General features: G+C 41.9%; 1 protein-coding gene across 1 annotated transcript in view; it reads right to left on the bottom strand.

The window, feature by feature from the left end:
- MRPS28 (mitochondrial ribosomal protein S28) overlaps window positions 1–19307 on the bottom strand; it is a 108792-nt gene extending 89485 nt beyond the window's left edge. Inside the window, exon 1 of the mRNA XM_004427138.3 lies at window positions 19070–19307. Within this exon, the coding sequence (XP_004427195.1) occupies window positions 19070–19285 (216 nt within the window). The 5' untranslated portion in view covers window positions 19286–19307. The remainder of the gene's footprint in view (window positions 1–19069) is intronic.
- Window positions 19308–22052: the final 2745 nt, after the last annotated feature.

Below are 22052 nucleotides of genomic sequence, written 5' to 3'. Positions count from 1 at the left end.
CTGATGCCAAGCCCCTTAGAGGCTGGAAGGAGATACGGTGATGGATTTGTTTCCATGGGTTCACACACGTTGGGAAGGAATACTTCGCACATAAGGGTCGATCTAAACCAAAGACAAGTTAGTAGACCTAGATGCCAGATAGAGCTGAAAAGGTCGCCAGGAATATTGTACTTTAACCATAATACTAATTTTATAACTCCACACAGTATAATATTAAAGGTCTTGAAACAAGGACCTTCAAAAAAATAGTTCTTTCTTGCAGAGAGCCAAGAAAGAACTCAGGCTACAGGCTCAACACAGACACAGCTATGAACTGCCCTCTACAGGTAACACAAAGAAAGGAACACTAAGCTGTCAGCGACAGGAGCAGCTACTAGGATCCTTAGCTGGAAGCCACTATGCCATCCACACCAGCTGCCACCAGAGGAGCAGGAAGAGCACTGCTCAAGGGAAGAAGCGATTCTTAGCTCGGGGGTCTCGTCTGCTTGCAACCAGGGAGGGTCCTTCCCACTTTTCGCTATGACCTGCTTTCCCATTACCCCACCATCTGTGGCTGATATCTACTCTTCCACCCTGCTTTTTTTTTCTTTTTTGGGGCAGACTTTCAATTGAAGCCATCATCTCATTAAAAAAGCATTAGATGAGAGGAAGATCCAGTAGTCAATCTAACAGTTGAGCATTTATCGAAGACAATTCAGCCATCACTAGGGCCTGCTGTTAAAATAACATACTCTCCTTTATAATTGTGAAGAGACATTTGAGCTAAGATTAATATGATAGCAAATGGTATTTCCCCCTAGGTTTTAGAAAATTATTGAGTGTGCTCGACTATTTAATAAAAGCACTTGAAATTTTCGGTAAATCTGTTGTGAAATATTTATTACATTGTAAACTTTATGAAATTATGAATAATTATTTTTTAAAGAGATTTTTAAATCAAGTAGAAACAGAACGCTATTGCTTTCTGTTCCATTATTTTTGCCTTCACTTTGTTACATTTTACAATGGAAGTCAATGTGTTTTCAGTGAGTGAAGTGATATTACCACAAGCATACGACCCCCAGATTAACACCTGATTTTGTTTTTAAATGGTACGCTTACTGTACTTTTTGGAAACTACATCAAATAATCAGACAAAGCCCTCCTTCAAATCATAGCCTAGAACCATCTCTGAATTCCTCATTTACTTGTCAAATTACTTCTAAAAATAATAAATGTAGTAACTCCCTCAATCCATATTGACAACCAACATTGTCAGCTCTTCTCATGCTGATGCAGACTGCAGAGACTGTAGGCACACTGTCACCTGCTGGTGTATCGTGGAGCTCAGTGCCTACCCCTGGTTATGGAAAACGTTGCTATAAAGCTCATTTATAGAGTTGTCATAGGTAGAGCAGGTACCCGGAAGGTGACTGCTTCCCTCAATAACTGGTCATAGAGCTCAGATTTCCTAACTATTCTGTTATTCTGCTGTACTGTTTTCTCCCTTTGAAGCCTGAAAGTTGAACCAGACTGTCGAGGTAGAATGGGAGAAGGTAAAGGGATTACAGATATAGGGACAGTCCCACTTTAACTCATTCATTCATCAAATGTGTGTTGAGTATTAAGTGCCTGTCACGTACCAGGCTCTGTTCTAGGCCTTGATATGAAAGTATGTGAAATGGTAGAGAAATAGAGAGTTAAACCAACATGACAACAGAGATTAGGGTCCAAAAAATTGCTGAAAACACTTGCTACCCTCACTTAGGTTGTAAAGAGTCTTATACCATAGGCTACATGGGTTAGACATTATCCTATAAACAGTGGAGAATCAAGAGGCTTCTCAATAATAGGGTGATGGTACTTGTTCTTTGTTTTAAAAAGAAAACTTTGGCAGCAGTAAGCAAGATGGACCAGAGAGAGGAAAAGAAATGGAGAGAGGGCAAACTGTTGAGAAGTTCCTCCAATTAGCTAGGACAGAGATGACAGAGGGCCTACACTGAAGCAGCAGCCATAGGAATGAATATAGAAGAATGAATGGAGAGCTATTTACCAAATAGTACAGCAAAGACTTGATCATCAGTTGACTGTAGAAAGTAAGGGAAGAAGGGAGCCAGGGATGAGGCTGAAGAGCAGTGTTAGAAGAGAGTAAGTTAGTTTTGCACATACGAGGTTTGTGATACCCATAAAACTTCAGAGAACACAGGCTATCTGGTAGGTAGTTAAAAAAAACAGTGCACATATTTATATACAGTTACATAAATTTACACATTTACCAAGATAGTATATGGAGATATAAATCCCTCAAAAGAAATATATCAAATGCTAACCTTAGTAATTTCTGTATAGAACTATTTTTTCTTTATATTATTTACTATAGAAAATCTAGAACATAAAGAATATGTATTACTTTAAATTTTTTAAATATATATTAAGCATATATACATATACTATACCAATCATGCATATGAGGACATTTAGAATATAGTTTGGAATCCTACCCAGCTTCCTCTTTTAATGCAAACAATAACAACAAAAATAATGAAATGATATATGTATTTTATATTAGTTAGCAAAAAAAACTTCGACATGCATCTTCTCTGACATAATTATAAAATGACTCCCTTCTATTAACCGTGCTGCAACAACTTCTGTTTCCTCAACCCTAACCAACAAGTTATGCTCATAACAATGTTCTTTTACGAAAATAAATGGATTAGTGGTTCAAGATGGCAGAGTAAGTACTTACATTTATCTCTCTCCCTCCTGAAATCCCATTAAATGATGGTAAAAGACTGAATGAAAAAATTGCAAACCCTCAATATTGAAGAGAATAGCATGGAGACAAAAAGCAGACGAGATTTCAACAGCTTTCTAGTGGACAGAAAGTATAGAGAAGAGTGGTAATTAATGAAGCAGAATGAAGGAAACTGTAGCTAATAACACATGCAGAAGGATGACGCTGTGAAAATAAGTCACTCTATTCTCAAGAATCCATAAAGGTGTGGGACTCAGTCATACAGGAATAAAAGAAAGCTGGGACAAGAAGAGAGGCTGAAAACAACAGGAATAATTAAAAGAATATATGCAGAGCAGTTAATTTTCTGTCAAGCACAAAATACCTGGCAGTGAGGCCAAGGGCACAACACCTAGTAATAAGGCATGTGTTGCCCTGGCAAATTATATACAATATAACTTTTTTCTCTTCTCTAAAAAAAAATTTTTTTTGAATACGTTGTCTAGAGAAGAATTAAAGTTTGGGATGGCTTGTTATGCAGCAACAGGTAACTTACACAAGCAGTAGAGACTCAAAATGACAGCTGTTCAGCAAGACAGGGTGGGTCTGGAGTAGGAGGCTCCTACAGGATGCTCTGAAGTCTGACCGCATGGCTCTACCACTTACAGTTCTGGGGCGGGGGCAGTACACCTAGACTCTGTGCTGCTCTTTACTCATCTGTAAAATGGGGTTATAATTATACCTATTTTACAAGGTTGCTGTGAGGATTAAATAAATACATGGCCATATGTGAAGCCCTCAAACAATGCCTGAAGTAGGGCAAGCGCTCCCCAAAATGTAGCTTGTGTGTGTGTGTGTGTATGTGTGTGTGTGTGTGTGTGGAAGATCAGCCCTGAGCTAACATCCGTACTAATCCTCCTCTTTTTGCCGAGGAAGACCAGCTCCGAGCTAACATCCATTGCCAATCCTCCTCCTTTCTTTTTCCCCAAAGACCCCCAGTAAACAGTTGTACGTCATAGTTGCACATCCTTCTAGTTGCTGTATGTGGGACGTGGCCTCAGCATGGCCGGAGAAGCGGTGCGTCGGTGCGCCCCCGGGGATCCGAACCCGGGCCGCCATGCACTTAACCGCCAAGCCACGGGGCCGGCCCTAAAATGTAGCTTTTTAAAAAATTAATCAATTTCTTATAGACCCAGTCACCACCAAGTTTTATTGACAAACCTAGTAGTTTTCAACCAGAGTGATTTTGCGCCCCCTTCCCTCCTCCCCAGGGGACATTTGGCAATGTCTGGAGACACGTTTGATTGTCATGACTGGGGTTGCCACTGGAATCTATTACATGGGGGTCAGCTTTTAGACATCCTACAATGCACAGAACAGCCCCCACAGCAAAGCATTATCTGGTCTACAATGTCACTAGTGCCAAGGTTGAAAAACTCTGGACTAAGCGGACCCAGCAGCACACAACAGGCCAGGTCTAAGAGCAATGTCAGTTGCATTAAAGGAGATCCAGGATGGCAGGCAAGACAAAAGATTAAGGGAGTAAAAGGGTTCTGTACCTAATCCCAATGTCGAGAACGGGGGGATTTCCCCTCACACTACCAAGCAATTCTGATACCGGCTGGGTCTCCTACAATTCAATTTAATTATGACACTATCTACTCAGGGAGAGCATCAGATGCCACTGGTTAAGGGCTCAGTCCCACAAGACTGCCCTCCACTTCAGATGCCAATCGCAAGCCCAGGTTGTCACTTGTGCTTCTGACCAACCAGCTATAGATTGGAGGTTCCAACAACCTCCTCCTTGGATTCGATTAATTTGCTAGAGCAGCTCACTGAACTCGGAGATACGTTTTACTTACTAGATTACCAGTTTATTATAAAAGGATATAACTCAGGAACAGATGTTCCTGCCAGATGGAAGACACACATAGGGCAGGTATGAGGAAAGGGCATGCAGCTTCCATGCTCTCTCCCAGCGCGCCACTTTACCCACATCTCCATGTGTTTATCAACCTGGAAGCTCTCCAAACCCAGTCCTTTTGGGTTTTTATGGAGGTTTCATTACTCAGACATGATTAATTAAATCATTAGCCATTGGCCACTGATTTAACCTCCAGCCCCTTCCCCCTCTCAGGAGGCCAGGGGTGGGAATGAAAGTTCTAACCCTCTAAGCACAGGTTGGGTCCCCAGGCAACCAGCACCCATCCTTAAGTTACCTAAGGGCTTTCCAAAAGTGCCTCATTAACATAAAAAAAGACGCCTTTATTGCTCTTATCACAGGAAAGTCCAAGACTTTTAGGAGCTCTATGTCAGGAACAGAGCTGGAGACCAAATATGTATTTCTTATAAACCACAGTATCACAGGGAGTGAGATTCTAGGATGTCAGAACGGTTGCCCAGTGGTTCCAGACTGAGTATGAAGGGAGGCAGACCCGGAAAAAAAGTAAATAGACTGGTAGATAAAGCTGTAATTAAAGAACAGGAGAACATGACAGGGGTAAAACTGTGGTCCAAGAAAGGGCTTAGGAATTTGAGAACTTGAAGATAAGATCATTCCAAGCAATAATGATATACAAATTATGGTATATCTGCAACTGAAGGAAAGTGGAAATAAAGGTCTTAGAATATGATACCGAAAAAAACTGTGCAGCCAAGGTGTTGGTAAAATCATCAATGTAAATGCTGAAGTCAGTGAAGATGGCAAGTATGAAGAGGAAAAGAGAAAAGCCATGAGCCAGATGCTGAAGAAAAAATGGAAAGAAATGAGATTTCTATCAAGGAGCTTTTCTGAAGTATTTCTAACAGAACAGTAGTCTGAAATGGTACTAAAAAGCAAGAAACAAGATGACTCCTTTTCGTCTCAGTCTTGAGACCCATCACAACCTATACTAGGGAAGGTCATAAGTAGTGTTATCAAAAGAACCAACGAAGGAAGCAAGAACTGGTCACAGAAAGATTAGGAGACTTGGGACAAAGAAATACGAATCTAGAGAGCAGGCTGAAGGAAAGAGGACAGATCCAATGAAACAGCAGTGATCGCCATGACAACCCACAGGACAAAAGAAGAAAACATCACACCATCTACTCACATGTTTTTTTACTTCACCCTTTAAAATGTTTTATTGGGGGCCGGCCCCGTGGCTTAGCGGTTAAGTGTGCGCACTCTGCTACTAGGGGCCCAGGTTCAGACCCTGGGCGCGCACTGATGCACTGCTTCTCTGGCCATGCTGAGGCGGCGTCCCACATACAGCAACTAAAAGGATGTGCAACTACGATATACAACTACCTACTGGGGCTTTGGGAAGAAAAAGGAGGAGGCTTAGCAACAGATGTTAGCTCAGAGCTGGTCTTCCTCAGCAAAAAAAAAAAAGTTTTATTTTTTGTGAATGCTTTAAAATGTATATAAAAAGTAATACTGTAGGGGCCGGCCTGGTGGCGCAAGCGGTTAAGTGCGCGTGCTCCGCTTCGGAGGCCCAGGGTTCACAGGTTCGGATCCCGGGCGCGCACCGACGCACCGCTTGTCAAGCCATGCTGTGGCGGCGTCCCATATAAGTGGAGAAAGATGGGCATGGATATTAGCCCAGGGTCAATCTTCCTCAGCAAAAAAGGAGGATTGGCAGAGGTTAGCACAGGGCTGATCTCCTCTCAAAAAAAAAGTAGTACTGCAGTTACATATATATATATCTTTTTTAAATAAATATTGGAACATGTGCTCAAAAATTTCTTAATGAAGGGGCATGATGAAAAAGTTTAGAAACCTCTGCAATAGTAAGGTATATCATAGTAGCAGGAGAATAATTATGCTAGATAGGGAGAAACATGGTTACAAGAGAAGGCTGAATCATGAGTCAGTGTCTGTCTTTCTGTGTGTCGCTCTCGCAGAGAAGAGCTGTGAGCCACATGCTCACAGATACTGGGCGGGAATCAGGAGAGAAACACAATGTGGGACCACAGGACACCTGTATGGTTTCTAACAAGACAGAAGCTGTCTGACTAAAAGCTAAGGCATGCACGTGTATGCATGGAACTTTACCTCCAACTATTCTGGAAGTGGGACACTTCTAAAACGAGATTAAATGTTCTGCTCTAAGATCCTCACTCAGTACTATACAATTTCTTTAATAACACTCACCACATCTAAAATTATTAAATGTTTGTCTTTCTTGCTATACTTCAAGTTGGAAAAGGAGATGTCTGTCTTGTTCACTACTAAAAAAGGTTACATAAATATAGAACCTTAGTTCCTGAAAGACAAATCAAAAAATAGGATAAATGTATTTTCTGACTATTCTAAAAGAAGCTTCTGATATCAATTTCCATCCGTCTCTACACTACCCACATTCCAATGTTTAACAAACATACCAAATTAAAAGATCTTTCAGAGATGGGTTATATACAAGGCTACTGCAAAAAGTGCTTTCAGTGATCTGATATAAAAAGCTACTGTGATCTACTTCTAGTTCTTATTCTAACCCTGCACAATAAAAATACAAGGACAACACAAATAAAAAAAATCTTCAGGACTGGAACTGGCTCATAAATAGGTACTCAAAAAAGTCCTTAGGGCACGGCTGTGAACACAAGGAGATGAGACTACCAAAGAGGTTCCACAGGAATGCAACCTGAAGATGGGTTACCTGAATTAATTCTGGGCTATCTGGAGTTGGCTCTCTGAACTGATTCCATTTAAAGGTGTTAATGATCCTATTTCCAGTGATAAGGGGCAGTGATAGTCCATGGTGTGCAGCAGCTAAGCAGTTTCATAAATTACCATCTGTAGACACCCATAATCAAGTGCCCAGAGAAGGCAAGGCTTTGTGGGGAGGAAGTATTTGCTGCCTCGGACCAATCAGGTCAAAATACAGAAGTATACAACTGTTGGTTGTCTGCTGTTAAATGCAGTGGAAAATGATAACCTCAGGGCTTTAAATTCCCAGCTAAAAGTTAATGTAAGGGACCTGGAAGCACCTATGATTGTCCTAAAAGCAATCTTTATCTCCTGTAGCCTCAGGCCCGAGAGTTCTAAAAAACAAACCCAAAGTCTAATCCTGCAGATGGCTGAATGACAATGCAAATTGAATTCCAAATTTTGCAGGTTCTCGAATGTGAAAGTTAGGGCATTGGTTAGAAAGACCGTAAATCCTGAAAATTAGCAAGAGACATGTGGTCAAATGCTGATCAACCTGGGGACTTTCATCCTCTAAATTCTGCCAAGTGTCCTTTGCCAGTAGAAGAAGCCCATCATCTCAATCTGAGCAGGTTAGTCTCCCCCTTCCTGAAGCACCTGCAATGGTCTACTCCGAGGTAGCTGCAAGGGACTGCTGATCCTCCTAAGCACCCATTTCTACCCCTTCTCATTGCTTCTAGACTGGCATTGTTCAATATGTTATCCACTAGACATATGTGGCTATTTAAATTAAAATTAATTAAAATTAAATAAAATTTAAAATTCAGTTCCTAAATTACACTAGCCACATTTCAAATGCTGAATAGCCATATGTAGACAGCATAGATATTACAGGACATTTCCATCATCACAGAAAGTCCCACTAGATAGCACTAGATCCATAACCAAACTCAAGTCTCAGCAGACCCCGGTGAGACACAAAATGTAGTCCACGAGGAGGTGCAATACACACCAAAAGAACTGCATGATTTTGCTAATTTATATCAACAGAAACTGGGGATATGTGTAGGAAGGGATTCTAAAGGTGCTGGATCAGGGTGAGAGGAACATAGTATTGCCTTAGGCCAAACTTACGAATATGGGCTCAGTAAGTAACATATTCAGATATAATATGTTAGCTTAAGTGGCTGGGATATCTTTTAATTGCTTAGGCTGGGAATAGCTTTTAACAGTTTTTTTGGTTGGTTGAACAAAATCTGAACCCAAAGATAGACTATACTAGATGAAGGTGAAATATCAGAACTTCCTTAGTATACCATAGAGGAAGGTCTCCAAAGGCTTGGAGAGAATGGAATGTTGGAGTGGATTTATTATTTAGGACCTGTTCACTACTCCTTACTATGGCCCCCAGGAAAATCTGTAAAATACTCACTTTACCAAGGCTAAGAGAAATACATTTGTGAGGGGAGCATCAACATCCCTGAAGAGCTGTGTGGTGGCTATCCTCTGCAGGCCAGGACTGACATGGGACTCCTGCCAAAAAGAGCTCCCTGAATTCAGCGGAGATGATGAGATCCTGAACAGGCAGGAGTCATGTCAGCACTTACTAGCCAACAACATGGTGGGCATGGTTATCCTGATGCAGCAGGGCCTAAGCAGTAATCAGAATAGTCTGACCTGTCCAGCTCTCTGGTGTTGGCTGGTTGATAACGGTGTCCCTAGAAATGAAAGAGATGGGAAAACTCTAGCTCTAGTGAACAGAATCACCACATATGAATGTCAGGGCCCTAAACCAATTCCCAAACTTGAACCAATTCCCAGACCCCAAGCCTTCTGAATGAAGAGGAGGTCATGTCCTCTTGAGGAAGGATCCTGCTACAGGACCAAAATCTGTACCCCCAATCTTCCTCGTAGCTCTCCCAAAGGGAGCTGTGGCTATTTACCAAGGTAACTGTCCACTGCGGAAAAAGAAATAATCAGACCTTTCAGGGATTATCTGAACTGACACTAGCTCATAAAGACCCAATTTGCTACCGGTTAGAATAGGAGCTTATGGAGGTCACGCGATAAACGGAGTTTTAGCTCAGGTCCATTCCCAAAACCTGCTGTGTGGCTGTCTCCCTAGTTCCAGAATGTACAACTGGAATTGGTATACTCAGCAACTGGCAGAATCCCCACATTAGTTCCTTTATCTGTGGAGTGAGGGCTAGTAAGGTAGGGAAGGCCAAGAGGAGACACTAGAACTTCCCCTACCTACCAAACAAGTAAGTCAAAGGCAATACTACATTCCTGGAGGCACTGCAGACATTAGTGCCACTATCAAGGACTTGGATGATGCAAGGTGGTGATTCCTACCACATCCCCATTCAACTTGCCCACGTGGTCCTGCAGAAAACAGATGGGTCTTGAAGAATGACAATTTATTCTCGTAAACCAAATCAAGTGGTAACTGCAATTGCAGCTGTTGTTCCAGATGCGATTTCATGGCTGGGGTAAATCAAATATCCCCCAGCACCTGGTATGCAATAACCGATTTAACAAATGCTTTCTTTTTCTAGACTTGCTAGTAAAGACTATATACCTCAAGGTTACATTACTTCTCCAGCTCTATGCCATAATCTAGTCTACAAGGACTGTCTGCCACTCAATTCCACTGGACATCAGGCTGGTCCATTATACATGCTGATTGGACCTGGAAGCAGAAAGTTTCAACTACTCGATGCGTGGTAAGACACATGTACGCCAGAGGGTGGGACATAAACACCACAAAAATGCCGGGCCTTGGTGAAAATCCTAGGGGGCCAGTGGTCTGGGTTACGTCAAGATACCCTTCTTACCACTAAGAAAGAAGCACAATGCCTAAAGGAACAGCCTCCTAGTGAGCAGAACTTTGGGCAGTGAAACTGAACGACCATTTTCCCTGAAAAGAGAGATGGCCTAAGGTATGGATCTATACTGATTTGTGTGAAGCGACTCACAATTTTGCTGGATGGTCAAGGATTTAGAAGAAATATGACTGGGAAAAAGATGACAAAAAGGTCTGGGAAAGAGATATGCAGATAGACCTCTCTGAATGGGCACAGAGTGAAAATATAAATGAGTCACACATGAATGATTTCTTTAGCAGAGAAGAATCTTAATAATCAGGGGACAAAATAACCAGTCCTGTGGATGTCAGTCAACCTCTTTCCCAGCCACTCCTATCCCCCACCAAATGGCTTCAAGAACAAAGTTGCCACGGCAGCAGGGATGTGCTTCTGTCTTAGGGGAAGAAGGGGTATTACAACATGCCCCAGATCACCGGCCAACTAGAAATCTGACCAAGGTGGAGGCCCTTGAATTTTTGTGGGATGGAGGTTATATATGGATTCAGGAACACTGACTTCTGCTCACCCGCGTCGATCTGCCTACAGCCACTATTAAATGACCAATCTGCCAGCAGCAGAGACCAACACTAAGCTTCCAATACAGCATCATTCCCTGGAAGGATCAGTCAGCCACCTGGTGGCGGGGTGATTACACTGGACCATTCTATATGGAAAGGACAGTGATATATTATCACTGGAATAGACACTTTGAATGTGGATTTGCCTTCCCTGCCCACAAAGCTTCTACCAAAACCACCATCCATGAACTTAGAGAATGTCTTAGTCATCGTGATGGTATTCCACACGGCATTGCTTCTAAGCAAAGAAATCATTTCATAGGAAATGATGTGGGATAATGGACTCATGCTTATGGAATTCACTGGTCTTATCAGTGCCGGACCTGACAAGACTAGTGAAATGATCTCTTTTTTTTTAGTTAAACTTTCTATTTTGAGATCATTGTAAATTCACATGCAACTGCAAGAAATAATACATGAAAATCCCCTGCACCCTTTACCCAGTTTTCCCAAAGGTAACATCTTGTAAGACCACAGTATAATATCACAACCAGGAAAATGACACTGATACAATCCACTGACAGTATTCAGATTTTACCAGTTTAATATGTAATCATTTGTGTGGATATTTAGTTCTATGCAATTTTCTCATATGTGAAGATTCACATATTCACCACCACAGTCAAGTTACAGGACCATCCCATCACCACAGGATCTGTCATGTTGTCCTTTTATAACTCCCTGTCTCCCTTCTGCCCTCCCTCTCTCTTAGCAACCACTGATCTGTTCTCCATCTCTATAATTTTGTCACTTGAAGAATATCATATAAATGGAATCACACAGTATTTAACCCTTTGGGACTGGCTTTTTCACTCAGCATAACTCCCTTGAGAGTCATTCAAGTTGTTGTGTGTATCAATTGTTCATTCCTTTTTATTGCTGAGTAGCATTCCATGATGTAGATGTACCACAGTTTGTTTTATTATTTACCAGTTGAAGGACATTTGGGCTGTTTCCAGTTTGGGGCTGTTACAAATAAAGCTGCTATGAACATTTGCGTACAGGTTTTTATATGAACATAAGTTTTCACGTCTCTGGGATAAATACTCTCTGCCCCAGTGTGCACATCTCTCTTTTGGTAGAACGCAACTGTCTCAACTTGGGTAACCGGCCAGAGATGACTTGTTGAGTTGCCAACTTCTGGACTGGGAGTCTACCCCAGTCTACTCACTGTCTGCCAGTTGCCAAGAGCAGAGTGCCCAAAGCTTTAAAAAGAGAAGCAAAACCCAAACTGAATCGACATTAAATGTTTAATTTTATTTCCAAATCCCTATAGACCAGGTTCCACTCAAATGTGACAGTTGTCTTTATTTCCTCTGTTATTTAATGCAAATAGTTAAAAACAAACTTAAGAGCCATAATCATGTCACAAAAATTAATGTAATCAAAAGAGAAAAATTTAATATAACCTTTAAAACAAAATAAAACAAAACTCAAACATATTAAAACAAGGGAGTGAGATTTCTGAGCAAAAATGAGAGTTAAGAAAGATACACAAGCAGTGAAAGCTAATGCTGACTTGAGAAGACATGAGAGAGGCTGATTGGGTGTTATCAGATCATATGACCACCCATGAAACAAAATACACACAGAACACATTTACCTTTTCTTTTAGGAAGTGTATAGTACTATTTATAAGCATACTATAGGTGTTGATAAAAACCTACTTTTCCTAGAGATTTATATCTACCTCAATTCACTCTTTCATTGTTTTTATATTAACTGGTCATTTCCTCTAAACATGCTTTGAAAACATTGGACTCCACTGTGAAATGAAACATTTCAGAAGATTTTTATTACTAACTCAGAGATAGTTCACCTAGAATTCTATAATGTGAAAACCTGCTGGCACCATGGTTAAACCCAGAAATATTTTTCAGCATTCTTTTACATATTCGTTTTTAAAATACTGGTGTAATTTTTAATGTTGTCAATATAAAACTAGTGAGAAAACAAAGGGTTAAATAAAAGTATATAGTATTGCTGCTATCTGAATTTAGCAGACTTAAAACTTGTACTAAAAATGAGAATTTTTCCCCTTAGATTGAAACAAATCCTTTAAATAAGCTATATTTTGGATTTTTCCAATATTCTGAAAGGACAAAATATCTGATTTAAATATTCTGTCTTCTGGAATATTCAAGCATTTTGAAATAAAAAACACAATGAGAAATAAATAGTCATTAAAAAGTGAAAAATAACATTTAAAGTATTTGCATAAAGTCCATCTAATATATTGCTAAAATAAAACTGTAAACTGTCTTGTAACATCAGTACTCTACATAAATAAGCTAAAATAGTAAAATGTTATTATTCTCCATCTTAAAACAAGAAAATGTTCTGCGTAGCCTAAAAAACTCTCTTGCAAACCATTTTTCAATGTGCTGAAAAGTGATATGCCACCCTCTATCGTTAAGAAACTAATATTCATAGAGCAGAAAACCAATTCTTCGCTCAACTATCGCCACCTTGTGGCTATAAGGTGGATCATCTGCTATACACAGCTCCCACTGGCTTCACAGATTCCACAAATCTCTACTAAATGACATAACAGGGTTAAGGGTTTTTAAATTTTTTTTTTTTTTTAAAGGGAAAAAGGTATCTAACAAAAAATATATTTAGCAAATATTTACCAGGTCTTCTATGCATAAGTATGTGTTATGTTGGTTAGAAAAATGAAAGGCTTTGGTCCCTACCCTCAAAAACAACTCCCACAAAACAAAAAACTAGTTGAAGAGATAGATGCATAAACCAATATTAGAGGTACTGAAGTAAAGAAAAAAAAAAAGTGGGTAAATGAGCATGGCGTAAGTACGGAACCCACAACCCTCCATACAGGTCAATGGCCTGTCAGGTCACCGAAACCTGAGATTCCTTTAACTAGTAACCTCAGTGAAATTTTAGGACAAGGAATTCCCGATAAACTGCCCTTGATTAAATTCCTGCTCGCAAGGATAAGTTCCTTTTCAGGATAACTTGCTTGGCTCTTACTGAATATCACTTATTTCTGAGGTGCACATATAGATACATAAGTTTGCACTTTAAGCATAAGAATTAAATCAACGGGTACAATTTCAACTTTCATCACTAAATACACATATTTTTAAATCCAATAATAGGCCATCCAAGATATTATTTTTCATTTATAATTATTCAACTACTGAACTGTAAAAATTTCATTCCAGGGGCCAGCCCAGAGGCATAGTGGTTAAGTTGGCACGCTCCACTTTGGTGGCCCAGGGTTCCCTCCAAACTTCCTGGGGTTCGGATCCTGGGGGCGGACCTACGCACTGCCCATCAAGCCATGTTGTGGCGGCATCCCACATACAAAAATGGAGAAAGACTGGCACAGATGTTAGCTCAGCGACAGTCTTCCTCAGGCAAAAAGAGGAAGATTGGCAACAAATGTTAGCTCAGAGCCACTCTTCCTCACCAAAAAAGAAATCATTATAATTCAAATCAACAAATATATATTCATCCCTACTTATGTGTAAGGCATTATGCAAGGAATCAAAAGGGTGAATAAAAAATGACCCCTGATCTCCAGGAACTACAATCTAGAAAACAGGAGAGAACAAGTTCACAAGTGACTTTAATATAACTTAAGAGCTGTGTGTGTCCCATAAACGTGGTATAAAATAGGGCTCCGGGACATTCAAGAGGAGTTTCATCTGGTTGGTGAGATGACAAAGGCCCAATAAAAGGGGTGATTTTTACAATAGAATTTGAAGGCAGGGAAGCTAATTCCAGGGAAAGAGCATAGATAAAGAAATAATGATTTGTTACGGGAACAGCAAACTGTTTATTTCCAAAAAATATATATTTTTTAAGCAGAAACCATGTTACAAATGAAATCTTACATAGAACTCCAATATATAGAACACAAATGTAGTATTTTATTAGGATAAGTGTATTTTATGAGTTCAAATTGACAGCATTTACTCATTATGAAGTCAAAAAATGCGAACATGTAGTTATTTTGATAAAAATCACAAATTGGTATCAGGGGTGAGGAATAACAACCCCAGTTCCCAATTTTTGTATTTTGTTTTGATTGCCCAACATCAGACCATCCACCTCTAACACCCCACGTGGATAAGGGTGGGGCTGTAAGTGGACTGCAGTGCAAACAGACTGCATCCATCAAAACTCAAACTGTGTGTCCACTCTGACCCAGCATACAGCCCATAAATATGAAAAAAAAAAAAGGTAAATGCTCACTGTGGCATTGTCTATATGAAAAGAAACAAAACAGAAACAACCTAGAAGCTCAGTAATGAAGGCTTAGTTAAATAAATTATGCTATATCCATACTATGGAACATCAAGCAAATATTTTTTCAATGACGTATGTACACTACACATATGTAATGATAAGGAAAAATATTTAAAGTTATTCTTAAGTGAAAACAGCAGTTTTCAGCAGCAGTAACTAAAATACACTGAGTGCTTATTAAGTACCAGGCACTTGTGCTAAGTGCTCAAATAATGAATTCATTTCATCTCATAATAATCCCATGACACAGGGTTTCCTTTTACAAAAAAGGAAAAGAAGATACACAAATATTAAGTAATTTTCCAAGGTAACTCAGCTAGTAAATGACAGAAGAACCAGGATTGAAACCAAGCTTATACTCTGATAGTTCAAAACAGTACCAACCAATTGGTGTGTTTCTAAGTATATATATCAACAACTGGCTTATATTTATATATATGTATATATAAAATCTCTGGAGGTATGCATTTTTTAAAAATACACTCTCCAGCCTTGAGAAAGTGAAGAAGAGGGAAAGAGGCTTTTTACATTTCACATAATAACCTTCAGTGCCATTTAAATTCTCTTTCTAAAGTAAGCAAATACTACTTTTATACTTTTGTAAACAATTTTTTTCAAAACTCCTGACCATACAATAAAGATGAACTTTATTCATCTTGTTATTTCAGGATACTCCTCAATTACATAGATCCAGAAACTTCACAAAGTGACAGTCTTTTCACAAAGTGGAATCTTTATCAACACCTAACAACTGCCCGTATTCCTCATCATGGATGTGAGTCAGAAAAGCACTGAAAACTTCCAATAAACACTAAAATTAAAACTAATGTGGTATTTTCAGTTTTCTTACTAGTCTTGCCATTGTTTTCGCTCAGTTCCTATTCTAGACGAGCGCATGTAACTGAGAGCTCAAGCCTGTGCTGTTGGCACGTGTATGACTGTCTGGGCGCCGTCTCACAGACCTCAACTCAGAGACAGCCCAGGCACAGTCGACGTTCCAACACGCACCGTATGTAGTGTTCATTCATCCCCCTCACTGGCAAAACATTTTCTGAGCACCCACTGAGGGTCAAGGACTGTGCTGGGGACAAAACAGAACAAGACAGACAAGGTCTCTGCCCTCTGAAACATATACTCCAGCGGAGAAAAAAGCCAGGAAAAGCTTTATTCTGAAGTATGCACATCTTACTCTGGAGTCACAAGTTAACACATGAATGATTACAAATGTCCTTAAATTGGGATTAAACAGAATGGCATGTGCATGCTTTTTTAAATTAAAGTTTAATTATTATTAATTATTTGAGAAAACAGTGGGATTTCATGCAAAGAACTGTGCGGTCCTGGAAGCATCTATTCTCTGGCAGGCAGGAGGCCGGAGGAGAAATGGCTGGGGCCACCTGAAAGCTAAAACGTACTGAGTGAAAGCTTACTCTGCATCAGTCACTGTGCGGAGGGCACTTCAAATGTATGATTTCACATAAACCTCCCAGTAACCCCAGGTAGAGTATTATCTCCACCTGGAGAGAAGCAAGCAAACTCAGCCAGGCTCAGAAACTTGCCCAAAGACACTCATCTGGTAAGACGGCGGAATCAGTCTCGGATCTCGGCCTCCAGAGACGGCGCCTGAGCTCTTCCCTCTGCCCCAGGCTGGGGCCCGAACAGCGGCAGGCCGCTGATGGAGAGACCTGTGTTTAATCTTGCAGGCAGTGTGAAGGAAGGTTCACAAGACTCTTGAGCAAAGCAAAAAGACCATCTCATTAAGTCTGATGATAATGCCCACCTATAGGAAGATAACTGTCCACAGCGGTGTAATGGCCTGGACCAGGGAACAGGCGGAGTCAGCGGGATCAATCACGACTCAGTCAGGAGTCTTCGTAACTGGAAATGCTCCAAAGCTGAGAGCTCACAGAATGGAGACGGCAACCCAGCCTCCAGATACCCTCCTTCCCAGGGAATTTTCCTTCCTCTCATTAAACCAAGATGTGAAAGAACTGTGAACAAGAAAAAGGTGAACCACACGTCACAACCTAACACGTTTTAACTTCCATCTATCGGAAAAATGTTTTCTCAACTGTGTTAGGTGGAAAGCTGCCCAGAAAGACTCCGTTCAGCCTGAGCCGGACTGAGCAACTCTAACAGATGTGGTGGGACTGCCAGGAAAGGAAACACCCCAGTCTCCTCCTGGAAAAACGGCAAGTGGCAGGGCAAAGGCAGAAGTGTTCTGAATTTCAAACACTATACATGCGATGCTACAATTTTCATTCTTGCCACAATTAAGTCAGCAATTGAGAATGATTTTCTGGGAGTTTCTGAAGGTGCTTAGAATGTGGTATATATGGGGGGAGGTGTGAGTGAGAAATAGAGAAATTCCTTTCCAACGGTAAGTATTTTGGGGGAAGGGAAATGAATTGTATCTCTGTTGCCTATCTTACCACACTTAATCCTCAAAGCCTTCCATCAGCAGTGGATCCAAAACCATCCCTTAGATGGCTTCAGGTCAGTCACTGGCATTCTGTTAGGATTTTAGGACTTCTCCAGGTATGGGAGACAGAATAATGCCCTCCCCATCAAAGATGTCCACATCCTAATCCCTGGAATTTGTGAATATGTTACCTTCCATAGCAAAGAGGAATTAAATTGCAGATGGAATTAAGGTTGGTAATCAGCTGACCTTAAAATAGGGAGATTATCCTAAACTATCTGAGTGCGCCCAATGCAATCACAAAGAGCCTTAAAAGTGGAAGATGGAGGCAGAAGAGGGGTCACAGCAATGTGATCTGAGAAGGATTCAACCTGCTATTGCTGGCTTTGAAGATGAAAGTAGGGGGTCATGCGCCAAGGAATGCAAGCATCCTCTGCAAACTGGAAAAGGCCAGGAAACCCAATTCCACTCAGAACTTAGAGAAAGGAACACAAACCTACCAATGCCTTGATTTTAACCCAGTGAGACCCCTATCAGACTTCTCACCCACAGCACTAAAAATTATAAATTTATGTTGTTTTAAGCCACTAAATTGGAAGTAATTTGCTACGCAGCAAACAGAAAAGGAAAACACCAGGCTTGTCCTAATCTTCGATTTTTGGAAATTTTTGTCAATAATAACTACTAATGATTACTTACTAAATTCCAGTTTTCTATAATTCAGGATACTACCAGTCTGTGAACTGTTTGGTACTGGTCCCCAAGGAGATAAGTACAGAAATTTAGAGTTTATTTGTATATAATCTAATATTGCCAGACACCCAATTTCACTTCTGCTGCATCTCTGGCTTGTACTTAAGTCTATTTTTTCCATTTCATTTATCTAGTAATCCTATCGTACTATACAAAAGAATTGCCTGAGACAGACGGAAATTTTATTTTTAAAAAAAAAGGTCGTTTACAGAAAATAAGAGGCAAGCACCGACAGGTTACATCACTTGCTCAAGTTCATATAGACAGTAACTCTCTCATTCACCTCTCCACTGAATTAACAGATATTTAGGAAGAACCCTGTACACCAGACACCAAGGTCCACGCTGGACCTACTGCGAGGAGCAGGACAAGCAGAGAGCCCGGCCCTTCCCGGTGTGAGTCCAATTCGCCTCCGAGTCCCGGGAGTCCCCTACCCGCCTCGCTGGCAGCGCTCCCTGCTGGCTTCCCTTCCAACACCCGTCCCAGGAAGACGCGCGCCAGAGTGTGGACAACGCACGTCCAGCATGTAAATACCCAACAAAAGTACAACAAAGGGAGGGAAAACACCAACCACGCGCTCCGTGCCAAGCTGCCAGCGGGTAGACCGAGATGCACGCGCTGCCCGCTCAACCCCAGATGCCGGGCCCCGCCCCGTCTCTCGGCCCCCCACCCCCGACGCCTGGCTCCGCCCTGACTCCCGCTCCAGCACCTACGGGGGGCTCCGCCCTACCAAGCCGGGTCCCCATCTCTCGGCCGCGCCCCCCACGCCGGGCCCCGCCCCAGCCCCCGGCCCCGCCCCGCGTCGCCGGCGTCGCTCCCGCGACTCACCCTCAGCCGCCCGAGCTCCGCCTTCCGCTGCAGCTCGGAGTGCCGCTCCAGAGCGCTCGCGAAGCCGCCTGGGCGCGTTGTGGGCTCCGTGGAGTCAGAACTCTCGCTCCCGGAGCCACTCTCAGTGCCTGCGCCTCGACAGGGCCGGGAGAAGAGAAACGCTCGCAGGAACTGACGCTCGGCAGTCACGGCGCGGGGCCCACACAGCGCCGCCATGACGGCTTCACCTCTGACTTTTGACCTCTCCGCAAGCGCGCAGGTTACGGGGCGGAGCAACGAGAGCCCCGCCCACTTCCGGCAGGGCACTGACGGCCGGCGGGCGTGGCCTAGTCGATGTGGGGCAGGAGTGTGGCGCCCGGGAGACTGAAGCGGAATCGGTGGACTAAGTCCTTGGTGGCCCTGCTGGCAGCGATCCGCTAGGTTTTGCATGGAGAACATTTTTGTAAAGCGGGAATTCCGTTCTCCTGGGCCTCCGTTAGGCCTTGTCCTGCTGTAAATTCTGGTAGTGCGACGCTTGCTGGCCCCGCCGCCTGCGCGTCCCCCCAGATGACCCCAAGCTCCTTGCCCCACCGCTCTTCTGGTCTTTGCCCAAATATGAGGTTCTCCTTAATTACCCTGTTTAGAATTGGAACCCCAAACACACTCGAGCTCCCCTGTTTTTTTCTATACCATTTAGCACTTCTTAATATGTCGTATGCCAATATCGCCATATATAATATGCCAATTATTGCTTATAGAAGTTTTGTTTAGCGTCTGCTCTCCCAACTTTGTAAGCTCCGTGAGGGCAGGAACTTTGCTGTTGTATCCCCAACACTGGGCACATAGTAGGGCTGATAAACATTTGTGAAATCCTGGATCCAGGTTTGTCCATCTTCGCCTCCTCTGCGGTCTACCCACTTTACAAGAATCATCTTTCTGAGATGCTCTTGTCACCTCTAGAGAGCTACAATCCTTTCTTCTAGGGAATAAGAAATTTCGGAATGTGCCTAAATATCCACCACCAGAGGCCGCCACTCGCTTGATTTTTCTCCCTTCTTTCTTCCAATGTTAATTCCCAGAAATTTGCCCACCCTCTGCAAAACTGAGCCTAACGCTATACTTGAAGTGTTTGCTAATTAAGCGGTCCATCCATCTTCTACCCAGCATATTTATACTAATCCGCAATTATGGGCCGGCCCGTGGCTTAGCGGTTAAGCTCACGCGCCCCGCTACTGGTGGCCCCAGTTCCGGCGCGCGCTGAGGCACTGCTTGTCCGGCCATGCTGAGGCCGTGTCCCACATACAGCAACTAGAAGGATGTGCAACTATGATATACAACTATCTACTGGGGCTTTGGGTGAAACAAAAAGGAGGATTGGCAACAGATGTTAGCTCAGAGCCGGTCTTCCTCAGCAGAAAGAGGAGGATTAGCGTGGATGTTAGCTCAGGGCTAATCTTCCTCACAAAAAATAAGTAAATTAATAAATAAATAAATAATCCGCAATTAGTTATTTGGGGAGGAGGTGCAGCACCTTTCCAGTTAATAGGCAAGTACTTAGAAGGAATTTTTATGTATGGCCACAGCCCCTACTTTAATAATGGCTTTTTCTATGACTTTTAAATCTTTCTGATGTTCTCATCAATTGCATTGACAGTATACAGGACACTAGAAGCACACTAACCTTGGAACGATGCAAAATTGTATGAATCACATACGATTTTTATCACTAGGCAACTGTGGGATAATCCTTACAAATTCAGCAGAGAGCTCAAGATAAGTTCTACTCCAGGTGAGTTCTCCCTCTTGGCACTTAAACTGTTGATTTCCCTTGACCATTAATGTAGTCTTGCCTAAGACATTTTTGGATTATTCTCTATGGCTGTCGCTATTTATACTTCCTTCAGGAAACAGCGGGGTAAATTGTGATGGGCATTGGCCAGCAACCCTAAGAACACTTAGTTCTAGACCTTGACTCCAATCCTGATCTCAGGCGAGCCAATTTAATGTTGATTTGGTTTCCTCACTTGTAAACCCAAGCTGTTAGCCCCTATGCTAAATTTAAGGAAGTCCTTTGTAAACTTAACTAAATCAGTACCTACAGAACAAATGGGATTACTAAGGTCCCAGCTCTGAAATCCAATAAATGTACTATATTCACGTCCTACCTCAGCCAGATGATAAATTCCTTGAGGATTGTGACAAAAGGCATTTTGGGGCAAATCCTGAAGTTTCTAACATATAAGTTTGTATCAACTGACTTAAAAGTTATGCTTAGTCCACTGCCCTTGTTGGGGCAGCAGAAGCATCCACCGAGAGGGACTGTAATCAGCAGATGTCTGCACACTTGGCCTCTGCCTATGCGAGCACCAGCTGTAACATCAGCTCTAACGGCAGTGTTTTAACATCTTCTGGCACCTTAGGGATTCCGATGCTGCTCTACTCCTTGAACGATGCCTTCCTTCTTGCTTTATTAAAAATACAGGCCTCCTTTTTCCTCTATAGCTTGCAAATCGTTAGTACACTCTGCAAAAATATCAGTAATGGTGGATGGCAAGGGAAGTGAACAGAAAATAGTTCAAGTCCAGGCTCAAGTCACCTGGCTGTGATGTTATCTATAAAATGGTGACACTGCTACATCCTTGAGTAAAGAGTTAAAGGAAATGAGTGTAGAATGCCCAGCATTTACTCAATGCTCAATAAACAGTGGCTCTTAGTGGCTAGGTGGAGGTGACCAAGAGATTAGAAATTCATGCCTCTTAAGCATGCAAGAAAACCTGGAAAAAAGGATAGGGCTGGTGATACAATAGGGACATATTAGTGTCACTCTAAAGATAGTCACTTCAGCCACAGAGAAAAGATCATTAAGGAGATCATGTAGAAGACGACTAGGGATGAGCAGTAACATTTAAAGAGTTAGAAGAAGAGAATACCAGAAAAGAGTCAAACGGGAAAACAGGAACAGAGAATTCATCCTAGAAACCAAGGGGAAAACTAAAGCATGCTG

This window comes from Ceratotherium simum, chromosome 31 (assembly GCF_057802395.1).
Source record: "Ceratotherium simum simum isolate JZ-2026a chromosome 31, ASM5780239v1, whole genome shotgun sequence".
Classification (NCBI taxonomy): domain Eukaryota; kingdom Metazoa; phylum Chordata; class Mammalia; order Perissodactyla; family Rhinocerotidae; genus Ceratotherium; species Ceratotherium simum.
The sequence above is the reverse complement of the archived record's forward strand: the minus strand, read 5'-3'. Positions and strand labels throughout refer to the sequence as shown.